At 40.5% G+C, this 15,281-nt stretch overlaps 1 protein-coding gene across 6 annotated transcripts in view; it reads right to left on the bottom strand.

Annotated features, from left to right (window-relative positions):
• The window catches only part of shank1 (SH3 and multiple ankyrin repeat domains 1), a 105,586-nt gene that overhangs the window by 69,160 nt on the left and 21,145 nt on the right, over positions 1-15,281 (bottom strand). For all 6 annotated transcript variants that reach the window (XM_005921788.2, XM_005921789.2, XM_005921790.2 and 3 more), the window contains exon 2: positions 3,643-4,200. In XM_005921788.2, coding sequence (XP_005921850.1) covers positions 3,643-4,149 — 507 coding nt within the window. In that variant the 5' untranslated portion in view covers positions 4,150-4,200. The remainder of the gene's footprint in view (positions 1-3,642; positions 4,201-15,281) is intronic.

Below are 15,281 nucleotides of genomic sequence, written 5' to 3'. Positions count from 1 at the left end.
TAAGGTGGCTGCAGTAACAAGTTATTTCAGATTGAAGTGAATCTTAAATGTTCAGATGTAAAGATACAGAAAAATCAACATAAAAAATGGCATAATGTTAGCTAAAGGTCAACATGAACCTGCAACCACCTCCTTTCTGTAGAGCTATTTTCATTTCACCTTTATTTACTTCTGTCTGCTTCACTTTATCAATCTCAATCCCTCTCTAACTCCTACATCTACCTATCTCACAGCTTCATTCCACTTTGATCTACTCCCATTTCCCCCCATTTACCTTTACCTCTATCTTCTTTGTACTTTCATCTACTCTGTCTCCATCTTTTTACCCCTCTCTCTTTTTGCATCAGTGCCATTTTCTGTCTTTATGGAACTGTCTAGTAAATTTCTGAGGTTTTGCCCCCAAGCATAAATGAGCATCTTCCCCCAAAACCCTTTTCATTTATTCATATTTTTACAGTAAAACTTTGATTCTGTTGTTAGAATAAACAGGGAGAAGTGAATTATTTACGGTCTAATTTAAAAAACACCAAATCACGCAGACACAAACACATGCATGCACACAGATACACACAGCAAAAACACAGCTGAAAACACCCATGCACAGATCAATAATAAATCACACAGCAGCAAGAGGGAGGAAGAAGGCATGAGCGAAGCATTTATAGTGCTCTGGGATGGTAAATACAAAATATGGACAGCCATCCACACGTTTGGAGTCATATTCTTGCTGTTGGTGTATAAAGCAACCAATAAATACATGACAGAGGCCAAGATCACATAACCGAATAAAGAAACGGGGACAGATAGTAAATGGCCTGTATTTGTATAGCGCTTTTCTAGTCCCTAAGGACCCCAAAGCGCTTTACACAACCAGTCATCCACACACAGGTGATGGAAAGCTACATTGTAGCCACAGCCACCCTGGGGCGCACTGACAGAGGCGAGGCTGCCGGACACAGGTGCCACCGGGCCCTCTGACCACCACCAGTAGGCAACGGGTGAAGCGTCTTGCCCAAGGACACAACGATCGAGACTGTCCAAGCCGGGGCTCGAACCAGAAACCTTCCTATTATAAGGCGAACTCCCAACTCTTGAACCACGATCGCACCGTTAGCGACTTTAATCTGGACATGAGCAAAGATGCATCCACAATGATTTCCTCAATTATCAGTGAGTTTAATTTTAACAGATCGCTCATCACTGAGATTCAAGTGGGGGGAAAAGGCTGAAAAATGCCTGGCACCGATTTCTGCCTGATTTTTGTGAGTGGTTAAAGTAAAGTACTGTACACGGAGGCAGCTCCATCTCCAACCCGTAAAGCCAATTTAGACACACTTGTGTTGCACTGATGTGATGTAAGACCGCATCCGGGGAAATGCAGAGCGATGGCAGATTGGTCTATCGTGATTCTGGACAGCCCTCTTAAAACCAGTCACACCTAAAAGGGCTTTTCACACCATGCTTTATTGCACCATTTAAAATCTCTTTGGCAACATTAAGCTAGGGCCCCCCCGTAACTCCTATCTCCACTTTAGCTTCACTCAGTTTGGCTGAATCCTTTCCTGCTTTGCAAAATCTAATTCTTGTCCACATACTCTCATCCTAATTGCTTTTGTGTGCATTTTGGCTCTGCCTCTCGCTCTCTTTGTCTTTTCTCGGGAGTTGGGTCACCTTGAAAGTCCCTCTCTTTCTCTCTCTCTCAGAGAGCCACTTTGCTGAAAGTGTTTGCGCTTCTCTTGGTTGTTCACTGTGGATGCAGTGAGACAGTAAGAAAGAAAGAGAGAATTATACTCTCCCACACTGCACATTGTCCATTTAGACTGAACTGGCCGCATGTACTGTCATACATTCGTGGACGGATTAAGAAACGACTGGCCCCAGGGCAACAATGCTGAACACGGCTCCCTCCTACCTAACACCAAGGAGTCAGTACAGAGGCATAGATGTTCCACAGTAAACCTGAGGCGACGTGTATTTCTTTGAAGGTGTCACGAAGGCTTCCTTGTTTTCACACCTTGAAAATTTTTATTTCTTCACAGATCTTTCGCTCAACTGTACTATCTATGTCTCTGGTCACTGAAAGCAGCTGCCTTTTTTACAGCTCTTTTATAAAAGCAGGCACCAAATTGGTGATTTTTTTTTTTCTTCAGTTGTCTGCTTATGTTTTCTAAATCATGCCACACTGATTCTCATTTAAAGAATGTAAAATCTTGCAGGTTTTCAGTGCAGCTTTCGTGGATCAGTTGTGTTCAAGTTCTTCATTAAAGCATGGAGTTGTGGTGTGTTAAGGAGTGTAAGAGTGTAGTGATTAGTTAGTAGGCTGTCACGTCCAAAAACTGGGAAGATTTAGGCAAAACTGTGCTGTTTACGTTGGAAATCTAACCTGAACTGAAGACTCCAGGTTGGACTCGCTGTAGTTGTTGTGCTGGAATATCAGCACAAGCAGTCGTGGCAAGATGCAAAGTGATCATGGAGTTTTTTGTCAAGGTTTTCTCTAAAAATTCTCATCTTCTCAAGCTGTTGCAGCATGTATTATCTAAGGCCATACTGTATAATTTAAGAATCACTGAGTTCCTGTAGTAATATGTCAATAAAATTGCTCACTTGTGTCATCGTATCTTCAACCCGGCAGCATAAATAAATGATATCAAACCGTACCGGCAGTTATAATGGCACTTTTCATGCTGCCGCTCGTGAGGGAAACAATAAGTGTAAACTAGCTGTCACCCTCCAAATGCAGACTTTGTAGGTCTGTAAAACTAAATAAGTACATCATGATGTCAAAGATGTCAAAAGACACTTTATGCATAAAGTTACCAAATAGGAGGCATCTGACCAAACAGCAATTGGACAGAGTAAGTATGATTATATGCAACTGGAAACATCATAAACTGGTACCAGAAGATTCTGCAGCAGGTGAATAAACTCCCCAGAACACTGACAATCCTCATCAGTACAATTCAATTCAATTTTAATTATATAGCGCAAAATCACAACAACAGTCACATCAAAGCGTTTAATATTGTAAGGTAAAGATCCACCAATAATTCAGAGAAAACCCCAACTATCAGATGACCCAGTATGACCAAGCACTTGGCGACAGTGGGAAGGAAAAAGCTCCTTATAACAGGAAGAAACCTCTGGCAGTACCAGGCTCAGGTCAGGGCAGCCATCTCCATCACAGGAGAGGGAGACAGGACAAAAAACACATCTAACAACTTTTTGATTTGGATCTTTGGATTCAGTTCAGCTTTAGTTGTTTCCTTAGATGGAATTGTTTTTATTGTTTAAAACTATTCCGCTTTAGTTTTTTTAATGTGTGTGTTAGGAGCATTTAAGCTGTTCAGAACATATAGAGTGCTAACATGTAAGTATTACGTACACATCCCAAAGCCTCCCCATGATGGTTATGATCAAACTGAAAAAGACTAAAACTAAAGATGTTTTCTCCATACACACAATATTAAGACAGTTATTATTTTTCATTTTCTGATATTATATTTAAAAAAGAAACCTTGTGTTGCATGATTCATAACTGAATGAATCTTGATTCTTGGGTGTTGAAACTGTTGGAACAGCAGGTGGACTTCAGGCTGTTTATAAACTTGTCAGTGATTGTTGCTGTGTGCAGACAGCACTCACCGTTTGCTTTATGTCTGGGATGCCAATGCGAAACACCATCATGGCAATGTGGGCGTCCTCAGATGGCAACGAGCTGGCGCTGTGTTCCTTCAGCCTCCTCTGCTGCTGCTGCTGCTGCTGCTGTATCTGATTGGCCTGCTGTTGGTGTGTGGGTCCGGGGTTAGACGAATAGGGGTTTCCAGGGTTCCCCGGTCGGACCTGCCTGTCCCCTGTGGGACGTCCGGCCATTTTACCTGACTGCCTGTGTCCCTCGCCTCTGCCGCCCCGTGAGAGGCCTCCACGCCTGACCTCCTCCACCATCTCCTCCTCGTCGTCTTCCTCCTCCCCCTCCAGCTCGCCATTCTCCTCCTCTTCCCCTTCATCATCGCGTTCATCTTCCTCCATTTCCTCTTCCTCCTCTTCCTCCTCTTCTTCCTCGTCCTCTGCCCCAGGATAGAGATGTCGACTGTTTCCCAGCATCCTTTGTTGCTCCTCGTCGCTGGACAGGGGGCTAAATGGCATCGTCATGGCGACAGAGAGGGCGGCAAAAGTGGCAACACCATCATTCCCAGAGATACACTGCAAGGTGAAAAAGAAAGGAGGAGAGGACATGATCAGGAACAAACTGCAGAAGAAAAAGTTTTTAAGAAGAGCATCTACACAGCATCACTCTAAAATAATGTGGTCGCTATGGTAACAGACATGCAGTACTTCTAACCCTGAACACATGATGACATACTATTCACACCTCATCTATAATTGAAGCCACTTGTGATGTTAATTTTCAGCTCCCCGACTCTCGACAGACATTAAACTCAATACAAGTCTGAACTTTTGGAAGCTTTCCGTCTCCATTACATGCTGGTATTTGACTCTGATAAATAGAACTGTACCACTAAGTGCTTCTGTACTGACATAGACTCTTAAGGAGTTACCACTGAGACAACTTGTACTACATATACATGGTGGACACAGACAGAGATCAGCTGGTCCCCAAGTGAACCTGGTGAAACCCTCGAAGATCAGCAGATAAAGGCTGCTGCAGGTAGCCTGAGTTTTAGTTCCTGTTTTTTCTTTGATATTTCCTTCCTCGTGTTTCTGAGTGTTTGCTTTCCCCCCATGTTTTTTCTGTTCTGGTCTGTTTATCCCTCTGTATGTCTGAATCACTCATAGTCGCTCCCTATTTTGTTTTGGTTGTTGTGTTTTATACTGAACTTTCTACTCTTTTACTTCCTGCCTTGGTTAGCTTCACACCCTCAAGTGTTCACCTCCTCTGTTTCCTTCATTCTTTGCAAGATAGTCATTTATCCTGCTCCAGTCTACTTCCTAGTGTTTCCCAGCGGGGTTTTTTCTGTCAGGTGTTTTTTATATGGTTTTTATTCAATTACAAATACAACACATATGTACGTGTAAATCACTTTTATTATTGCTACTTTGCTCAGGTGTGCAGAACCTGTTAGGCCTACGAAATTCCCTAAGACTTCTTTCAGCACATTTCAAAGAGATTGTTTCAAACTTTTGATACAAAAATCCTCCTACAGCAAAAATATCTGTACCACCTTCTTCCAGTGATCCTGGAATTTTGTGCCAACTGTGCCAACTGTGCATTTTTTCCTGTAATGATGTTAAATGGCAAAAGTGATAACTGAATGGCTTGGAGTTTACTAAATTTAATACTTTGGATCCATGGCCAGGAATATTCCCAGATCTTAATCCAATTGAGAATCTACAGTCAAGCCTCAAAAAAGCAGGTGGACAAGCTGAAACCAACAAATTGAGATCAGCTTGCTCCAAGGCATCTCAGGATTTGACCCAGAAGCTTGAACTATCACTAATGATAACACCGTAAATACTCTTTGCAGAAGTTTGATTTATCTGCAAATTAAAGTCAGTATATTGTAGAAACATGTTGAAAGCAATCTGAATAAAACCAGAAGTGAAAAAGTTAATGAAACACAAAAATTAGTTTTTACTGCCAAAACCTTTGTCTCGGGCTATACAAATATTGTTCTTACACTTTCTTTTAGGCAGGATTAAACTAAATGACAGTTTTTGGTCAATCAGTGCCTCAAAGCTGGGGGAAATATCTAGGATAGACTTTTCCATTGGTGAGTTCTCACAATTTTGATGGAGCTTTTTTGGACAGGACCATGTTCTGTGTGGCGTTTTCTGCCTCTACTGAATCATCAGGGACAGACTGGCTGCTTGTTCTGTGCCGAGGCTCACTGTGTTCCCTTATTTCAAGGAGAGAATAAAGAAAAAAACTGTGGGATGTTCATACCAGCTGCATGGCTGTTTTGATTTTTATTTCATACGTTTTATCCTTCCCTGTAATAATCATCAATAAACCAACACAGCCAAATCTAACCCTACATAGCAGACAATGTGTCGATGCACATCTGCAGTGCAGACACTTGTAAAGGACTATAGCACTTCATATAACAGAAAAACCATACACTCGTGCTCTTTCCATCACCCCTGAGAGAGCTGAGAAGCCACTTCAGAGCGCCAGTGAGCAAGATAACAGATCTGTCCCTGAAGGACTCCGCTTGGCTCTGTGCACTGTTTTCAGGATTTTCAGCACCACTACATTCTGGACAGCTCCACACAGACCCAAACAGCTGAATAACAAACGGCGAGGAAGACACCGCTCGGGTTTATACGCGAGGATAGACGAGTCAACGGAGAGAGATGCCAGAGAGAGATGCAGGAGAAAGCAAGGAAACATCTCATTTATCATCCCATTTGTAAGCAATTACACAAATTTTCTTCAAGTAGCTCTAATTACCAGTCATTTTGCAAATCTTTACATGCAGATGTAAATTCCTTTCTCACAGCTGATCTAAAAAAGTATGCAGCATCAAGTATTAAGTTGGTTTTGATTTGACTTGAATGAATGTAAAGCCCATATAATAAGGGAAATTTACAATTTAAATGGACTTATGTGGTGTGTGTGTGTGTGTGTGTGTGTGTGTGTGTGTGTGTGTGTGTGTGTGTGTGTGTGTGTGTGTCACGAGGCTGCCGAGAGACTCAGGGGGACTCGGAGTCGTGTTGTGATTGAAAAAATGTGTCAGACTTGTAACGTTAAGGCTTTGGCTTTCCTCGTGGGAGCGAGAGTTAAAACTACCATCTGTCCAGCTCGAAGAGAAACAAAAGGGTCGAATAAAACAAATCTACACGGAAATGAAACAGCGAAGACAGGAGTGGATGACAGGGCTATTCATGTGGCAAAGCATAATCACCTTAAGATGCCATTTGGATTGGTATAAAGTCTGAAATTCCTGAAAAATAGAAGCACCTTTCTTTAATATAACCAGCTCAAAGAGTTGCCTTGATTTATTTAATGCGAGTGTAGAAAATACACATCGATCCGAATAGCTGAAATAAATGAAACTTATAAAAAATACAAAAATACCACAGTCCAACAAAAAAACATGATCTAAAACCTTAATTTGAGGCTAAACGGCTCACTGTTTTGATACTTTGTGTCTGCCTTGAGATGCTATTCTATGTCAGCCTTCTGTGTCCTTTCATTTTCTTCTCACTTCTCACACACACAAACAAACTCAGTCAATGCAGAGCTGGTTGTGACAACTACTGACTGGCTGAAAACATTTCTGTCTGAACTTCTGCTCACAGTCAGGAAAAAAAGGGCTTGTGCAGCAAACTGTAGAGCACAACCCCCCCACCCCCACCCCCCCACCACCACCACAAACGTACCAAAGAAATGTCAAATCAATTATTTTATAATTAGCATTTTATCATTAACATTAACGCAGAAGTAGCATTTCAAAAATGTGTCTTACTGAGTTTTTTTGTAAGAGTTTCTGCAGAAACACGTCTAGGTGACTGATCATAACTGAACATGGAAACAACAAATTGACTAAATTAAAGGAAAAATCTCAAGTTGTCAGCAATTCTGTGTAACATAAACGATTTATCAAACAACAGTGTTTGGCGTATAATTTGGTGCTCACTCATACTCATGCCCCTGAGTACAAATGGTTGATCAGCCCTAGCAAACTTGGTTTTACTGGCCAGGCTTTTGTTCTCTTGCTTTGGTAATTAGGCACAGCTTACAGCATATCTCATTTGAAGGTAAAACAAAACGCTAAGAGCTGTTATGAGAGCTGATATTAATTTGAAAATGACGCACACAGAGTATAAACCCACTGCATTTGTAAGTTGCTGTTACAGCCTTCAGAATAGCTTTCATGTTAGCTGCAATGTCTTGTTAGGTGGCAGTTTCTACTCACTTCCTTTGCCCAATGTGTGCCTTTCTCTTTTTTTGTGTATATTCCTCTGGATTGTATACATCTCTTCTGTTTGCTATTGATTCCTGCTCTCTTACTATTTATATTTTACTCCTGCACACTTGGCATGGAGCACCCATAATTTCATTGTACATGTACAATCATAATAAAAGACTCTTCTTTCCTATTCTATTCTTTAAGTGGGAGGAATAGGAGTACCCGGAGAGAACCCAAACATACAGAGAGCATGCAAACACAGAAGGTCCCCAGCTGGCTGATGGAGGTGAACCCAGGACCTTCTTGATGTGAGACTATTAGCTTTGCAGTGTAGAGGAGAAAGGGTCAAAGATTACAAGGCAAGGCAAGGCAAGTTTATTTGTATAGCACAATTCAACAACAAGGTGATTCAAAATGCTTTACAGAGACATTAGAAACAAGAACAAATAAAAAGCATGATTTAAAATTGATTAAAACAAGCAAATAAACTAACTAACTAATTAACAAACAAACAAACAAACAAACAACAGTATATAAAATCAAAACAGATAAAATCAGAACAGTCGATAAAATCAGTAGTTAAATGTAAGTTTTGAAATTTAAGCTTAAAAGTGTGGATTTGGTGCTTTATTCAAATGCAGCTGAGAACAGGTGAGTCTTCAACCTGGATTTAAATAAACTGAGTGTTTCAGCTGATCTGAGGCTTTCTGGGAGTTTGTTCCAGATATAAGGAGCATAAAAGCTGAATGCAGCTTCTCCGTGTCTGGTTCTGACTCTGGGAACTGATAAAAGACCGGATCCAGATGACCTGAGGGATCTGGAAGGTTCATACTGGGTCAGGAGGTCACTGATGTATTTTGGTCCTAAACCATTCAGAGCTTTATAGACCAGCATCAGAACTTTAAAGTCTATCCTCTGACGGACAGGCAGCCAGTGTAAAGACCTCAGAGCTGGACTGATGTGGTCCACTTTTTTGGTCTTAGTGAGGACTCGAGCAGCAGAGTTCTGAATGAGCTGTAGTTGTCTGACTGATTTTTTAGGTAGACCTGTAAAGATGCTGTTACAGTAATCAAGCCTACTAAAGATGAATGCATGGACTAGTTTTTCCAGGTCCTGTTGAGACATCAGATCTTTTATCCTTGAAATATTCTTGAGGTGATAGTAAGCTGATTTTGTTATTGTCTTAATGTGTTTTTCTAAGTTTAGGTCTGCATCCATCACTACACCCAAATTTCTCGCCTGGTTTGTGGTTTTTAGATGTATAGATTGAAGTTCTCTGGTGACCTGTAATCGTTTTTCTTTGGCGCCAAAGACTATTACCTCAGTTTTGTTTTTGTTTAGCTGGAGAAAATTGTGGCACAACCAGTCATTGATTTCCTCAATGCATTTACCAAGAGCCTGTACAGGGCCTCGGTCTCCTGGTGACATTGTGATATATATTTGTGTGTCATCTGCATAGCTGTGATAGTTTATTTTGTTGTTGTTGCTGTATTGTACTCTATCATTTATGATGAAAAGATATGGTTTCAAGACCAAGCATTTAAAGAAAACGAAATTCTGGTTATTTTTTGCTTAATTTGTTCTTTCTTCTTGATTCAGTTTTTTTTTTTAACTAACAAAGATTTGAGGGTCACATGCAAGAAGAATTTTGTTGATTTTGTTGTTTTACTTTGCATTATTTCTTATTTTTGGACACAAGAGTGGCTTTAATTAAAAGACCGGGTATACAGTCACTATTTGATACATAGATTGTGGACTTTATAAGCAAATAATAAATCAAAACAAAATCTTTTTTCTACTGCAGTAAACAGTAAACACAATCATAAGATAAATGTAGTGGATAGAGAAGTGCCTAAGTGCACTTGAGTCAAGTAAATATATAAAGTATTAACTTGCAAATATTGCATTTTAAAATTTCAGGAAAAGGTTAAAACTCCCATAAATGTCAACAAATTCATGAGGCCTCTATAGAAATATCAGTAATCTGACTAAGCATACAGAGACGATGGCTGAGATGGAGAAGCAGGATTGGAAGCAATTTTCGTTTAAAGGAAACTGACAAACAAAAAAGACACAAGGGCAAAGAGAGAGAAGGAAAGAGAACAGGCCGCCTTCTGAAGTTTCATCAGAAAGCTGACCAATCAGAGATACAGTAAGTACCTCCAGAAGATATGGTAATAAATGGAAGTGAACAATCCATAATTTTGCATACTGCTGATTAAGCAAATATGTACAGGGAAGCAGCGAGGTGTGAGAGATAGGAATGAAGAAACAGGAGACGGAGAGAAAAGTGCAAATGTAAATCCTGCCAATCCATAAGAGCAACTCAAAGGGTCACCGCGACTTCAATTTTAGTCACCTGCTCGTGTTTGTGAATATTTTGTACTGCAAAAACGCTTACTGTACACATCGTAGAAAAGAAAACTAGACTTTTGTTTCCGACACTGTGCATATGCTCACAAAATAATCATAAATCACAACTAAGCCTGACAGGGAAGTCATTTGTTTCGCTTTCAAGTTAAATATTTGAACAGATCTATCAACAGATAGATCAGAAAGACTCCATTTCCAGTTTGTGGCACATATGTTCAACATATTTTCAACTTTTGCTATTGCTTGGTGGTCAGTTAGCAAGTGGTTGCTATAGCCACATCTGCTCGTAACCGAAGGAATCACCAAATCAATGAAAGAAGAACCAGATAAATGTTGTCCAGCTGAATGCACTGGAGAAACAGTTACAGTCCAGACAGTTTATCCTCTCATGGTAGATTAAGTGTTAGTCTTTAAATAATTTAATCAGCTGGCCAGTCAGTCTTATTTAAACTGAACTCTGAATCAGGCTAACTTTAAACTGAACTTCTGCTCTGTTTGCTAAACTATGATTAACAAACAGAACACACACAGCCACCCTTAGAGGCAATGTGGTATCTGTGAGGCGAGAGCAGCACGTTGCAGAAAATACAACAAGAAAATGGCACACATGGATGATGATGACTGAAGAAGAGTGAGAGAAAAGAGAGGAAGGATATAAAAAAAACTGTGGAGATATTGTGATGGAACAAATGAACTCTGAAGGAGGAGAGTGAGGATGGGAGTCGAATGTGAGAGGTGTCTGTGAAACCAGAAGGTGTGAACTCACAGAGCCGATGGTGGAGAGAAGAGAGGAAAAGAAGACAGCGAGGAGGAAGGTCAGGTTGAACCATGAATCTACTGCCAATTTTTTTTATTATTATTAAAGCTGCCAATTCCCAGAGTCAACGCTGTTTTTAGATTTGGCCTTTTCCCACATTTTCACGCCAAAAACTTGAAAGGAGAACACCTTTATGCATAATTCAATTCTGTCAGGTTGGAGAAGGCTCTGAAACACCACTAAAACACTCATGAGATGCTAAAACACTCCAGTGAAAGCCATGATGAAATTTATTTTACGGTGAGGAGCTCGTTAAAGCAGACAGAGCAGGTTGCTTTGCAGGTTTTTAACGGACTCGTACCTTGAAGCTGTGGAGTAAAATCCTCCCACACTGCACAGCGATCATCTGCCGTCTGAAATAATAATCTGAAAGTGGCTGGCGTGACAGAGCCATTTGTCACACATTCTTAGCTATTTATTCATATATTTTTAAGCTAGATACTAGCATGATCCCAAAGGATGGAGCAGCAGCTAAAAAAGCATGATCCAAACTTTGGAAAGAATCACTCATCGTCAATTACGCCGGAACAGGTCAGAGGGAAAATTATGAGAGGGAAAGTGATAATCAGCTCCCAAGAGAAAAGCCATGACTCACACATAAAAGATCTTCATAATGAATGCTCTGTGTGTGCGCACTTATGTGTGTCTATCTCAGTGATGAGGAAGAGGGCGATGATGCGATTAGATACTGCCTAATTCCAACAAGTGATAATCGTCTCCTCAGCTTTTGTATCTGACTACAGAAAATCTCCATCTCTCGGCATTCTCCTTGGAGAGCTGTTTTAGTTTCAGGTCATATCATTAACACTTTAGTCAGTCCTGCAACCTAAAACTGCATTAACCCTGCTGACCTTCACCTCATTGAGCAATCAGGCTGACATTAGCCACACAAGGGAAGCAAGGAAAACGTGGGAACAGCGACTAAGTCGATCAGATTAAATACAAAAAATGTAATGCTTTTTTCCCCTTACACCCAATGCTGAGGGTCGTGCTGTTAAAACCTGCTAACATGTGACGTTCTGCGATATGTTGCGTCATTGCGTCAGTGTGTTTCTTACTGCAACATGTATTTTAGAAACAATGTGTTTTCTTCCTTGTTGCAGAGGAAGATCAGAAGATTGAAGAGGCTTTCATGTCTGTCCAGTAAATTTAAAATTAAGCCTGCAGCTGGTTATCTTAGCTGAGCACAAACACTGGAAGCGGGGAGAAGCGAGTCACCAAGAACAGTGCTGATTATGGATTAAGGATCACTCGATATCAGGAAGACTCGCCCTGCTGAGGAGGTCCACATGGTTCTCACTCACAGGGTGTCAAATACTGCCTATACTGGGTCATTTTTCTGTGTGAAGGTTTTTGGCCTAAAAAGGTTCCAACAAACAGTATGCAAAACAAAACTAAACAGCAGGAAAAGCAGCGTTTTGATTTGTGTGACAGCCACGTTTCCTCTCAGCAGTTTGTGCATATCTCTGAGCCACCATCACTCTGCAAGAAAACACATTTGAACCCCTGGGAGGGGAAAACTGTAGGCTGGTCAGGAATACTGATTTTACAGGAACGATCAAGCAACCAAGTTATTTTAGAAACTAAAATCACCATTTATGAGCCCAGTATAGATTTTGTTTTTATTGAAGGATCTACTTGTGTTTTTTATGACAGACATTTTGAAACATTGATTACTTTGGGCATCAGATATCTCCTGCAAGGCCTCTGCAGCAGTAAATCTTGATGCTCTATAGGTCTATTAGCCATGCTTCACCGCACAACAGCGCAATGCAGTAATTAGAAGTGGAAAATTAAAATCTTTGCCACCTCAGTGAAGCAGTCCATGAGAAAACTATGAACATTTGCAGGAGAAGTGGAGAGAAAGAGTCAGCAGCAACTTAATATTCAGCTGCGGTCACTTGAAGTTTAACAGGAAGAGCTAGCCATTAGCTTTCTGAGCCAAGCTACCTCATGAGCAAGATGTCAACAAGTCACAGCTTCCTCCCAACAACATAAATCTCACAACTTTGCTGCATTTAAACTTTCTGTGTGGACATAAATGGTAATTTGTGATTTTTTTAGACATACTGCTTGGCAGATTTAGGGGAGCTTCTGTATAAAAGATGGTGGTAGGCATACTTTGTTAAGCTAGGGAAGGACTTTAAGCTAAATTAGCTAGCTTTTGGCAGTAGCTTCATTTCATCATAAAGACATGACAGGATGATTAATCCTCTTATCTAACTCTTGGCATTAAATTGAGCAAAGTTATTGCATTAAATGCCAAACTGCTACTTTAAACACCCTCCTTTTATCCAAGAATGCACTTGGATCAATAAGCGTACGAGTACGAGGCGTGCACAATGAGTTAATGGACATTGGCAAACTGAAAACTTTATTTGTTCTGCTGCTGGCAGTGTCAAGCTCGCGTGCCCCTGCCTTCACACATTTTCTGGCGATTCATTTGTACTCCTGAGAAGATCTGACAGCTTTCATATTTATCTGCTCTGTTGGCAGTGTCGCTCTCAAAAGTGTTTGTCATTGAGTCTCTTAGTTCAGACACAGCAGTGTGTTATGCAAACACAGTCTGCGTCAGTCTCGTTTTTACGTGACGATATGCAACTGTGCCGTGCATGCAGTAATAATATTTCTGCACTTTAATAATCTAGAGAAAGTCTTACACAGCATGCGGAACAACGTTTTGGCTTTTGCTCTTTAGGTGATCTGTTAAACATGTATGTGAAAAAAAACGTACCAGTTTCTGTTATGTGCGCTCCAATCGAAACGTTCGCCTCAACCGTCTAATCAAATAATGTCATTTCAATTACAGTTTTGGTTTCCGATGATTATTAAAACAACACAGTTAAGATCAGATATTCTACCCACCTTCTATTTTGCATTAATGCTCTCGTTTTACCTTGAAGCACATCATTTACCTTATTTTATTTGCCCCAACATAGAGCCACAGTCACTCCACCACAGGTTATATTTTCAGTTCAAGCAAATCTACTCAATTAAAAAGACAAGGGTCTATTTTTTTAAAGTTTAACAAGCTCATTATTTTTTCACTAATAATTGTTATCTTAATGCCAACAAAAAGAATTATATCCATGATTTTTGCCATAATCAAGCAGGTCTGTTGTTCCATAATTAAACTGAGCGCTAATAACTTGTTACCATCGGGGAGTCGATGTGTTTGCACACATAGACTTTTTTCTTGGGTGGGTCACCCAGATATATAACAACAACAAGCGCATTACGCTTTTTCAAATTCTCTTGCCTCATTTTTTCTCTATCGTGTTTCCCGGCGGGAAGGCTGAACGGGATAATGTCTCATTCATCTGCTCTTCCAAGAGTCTCTCATCCCGCTGTTGAACAGACATCTGTAGTTCTTGTTCTGATTTGAGATGCACTTCGACATGGAGGACTACTCTCACCACACCGGCAGGTGGAGAACTGGTTCATATGCTGCTCTGCTGACCTCACTGAGGCTACAGAACTGAAGAAGGACAGTTCTTCCATGGGATGAAGAACTGACTGGTGAAACAGCTGAATATTATTCAGTTATTAGTTGTTACAATATACATAATTTTATTATTTATAAATGTAATACAAACGTTTGTTTAACTTTTTCATTCTAATTATACTCAGCTCGAATGTGAAGAAAAGAAGGAAAGTAAACAACCTCTCTATTTTCTGTTGCCTACATGAAAATGTGTACAGTTACAGTCAGGGGTTAAAGTGGGATTCAGGAGGTGGGGAAACCCTAAAATTGGTTGTAATGGGTCAGTGTAGGGAAATAAATCACAATAATTTCACGTGTACAAACCCAATATCTGATTTAAAAACTTGAGGACTTACATGTAAGCTTTAAATTTCCAGTTCTGCATCTGTACTCAGTAAGTACAGATACCTGAAAATTCTACTTAAGTACAGTACTTGTCTCCTCTGCTACTGCATATATGTGCACATATACACGCAAGCACAAACCGCTGCCAGCAACATACCCTGTCTCTGCAGAAATATTGTGCTGCACATGTGAAAAGCCATTGCAGTGTTACATAATTCAAGAAGAACCAGCAGATATCCACGACGGCTCAGCTGACACCCTTCTATACGTCTTCTTTGCAAATCTCATAAAGGACATGCTATATGAGCAGTTTGCCCATCGATGCTACGCATCTAAAAGCTCTCTGGGGACATCTCAGGCCCTCTAAGGTTTGGAGGCCTATCTCCCCCTA

This window comes from Haplochromis burtoni, unplaced genomic scaffold (genome assembly GCF_018398535.1).
Source record: "Haplochromis burtoni strain Fernald_Lab_line unplaced genomic scaffold, NCSU_Asbu1 Contig_52, whole genome shotgun sequence".
Classification (NCBI taxonomy): Eukaryota; Metazoa; Chordata; class Actinopteri; order Cichliformes; family Cichlidae; genus Haplochromis; species Haplochromis burtoni.
Note: the sequence above shows the minus strand (reverse complement) of the source record. Positions and strands in the feature narration are given on the sequence as shown.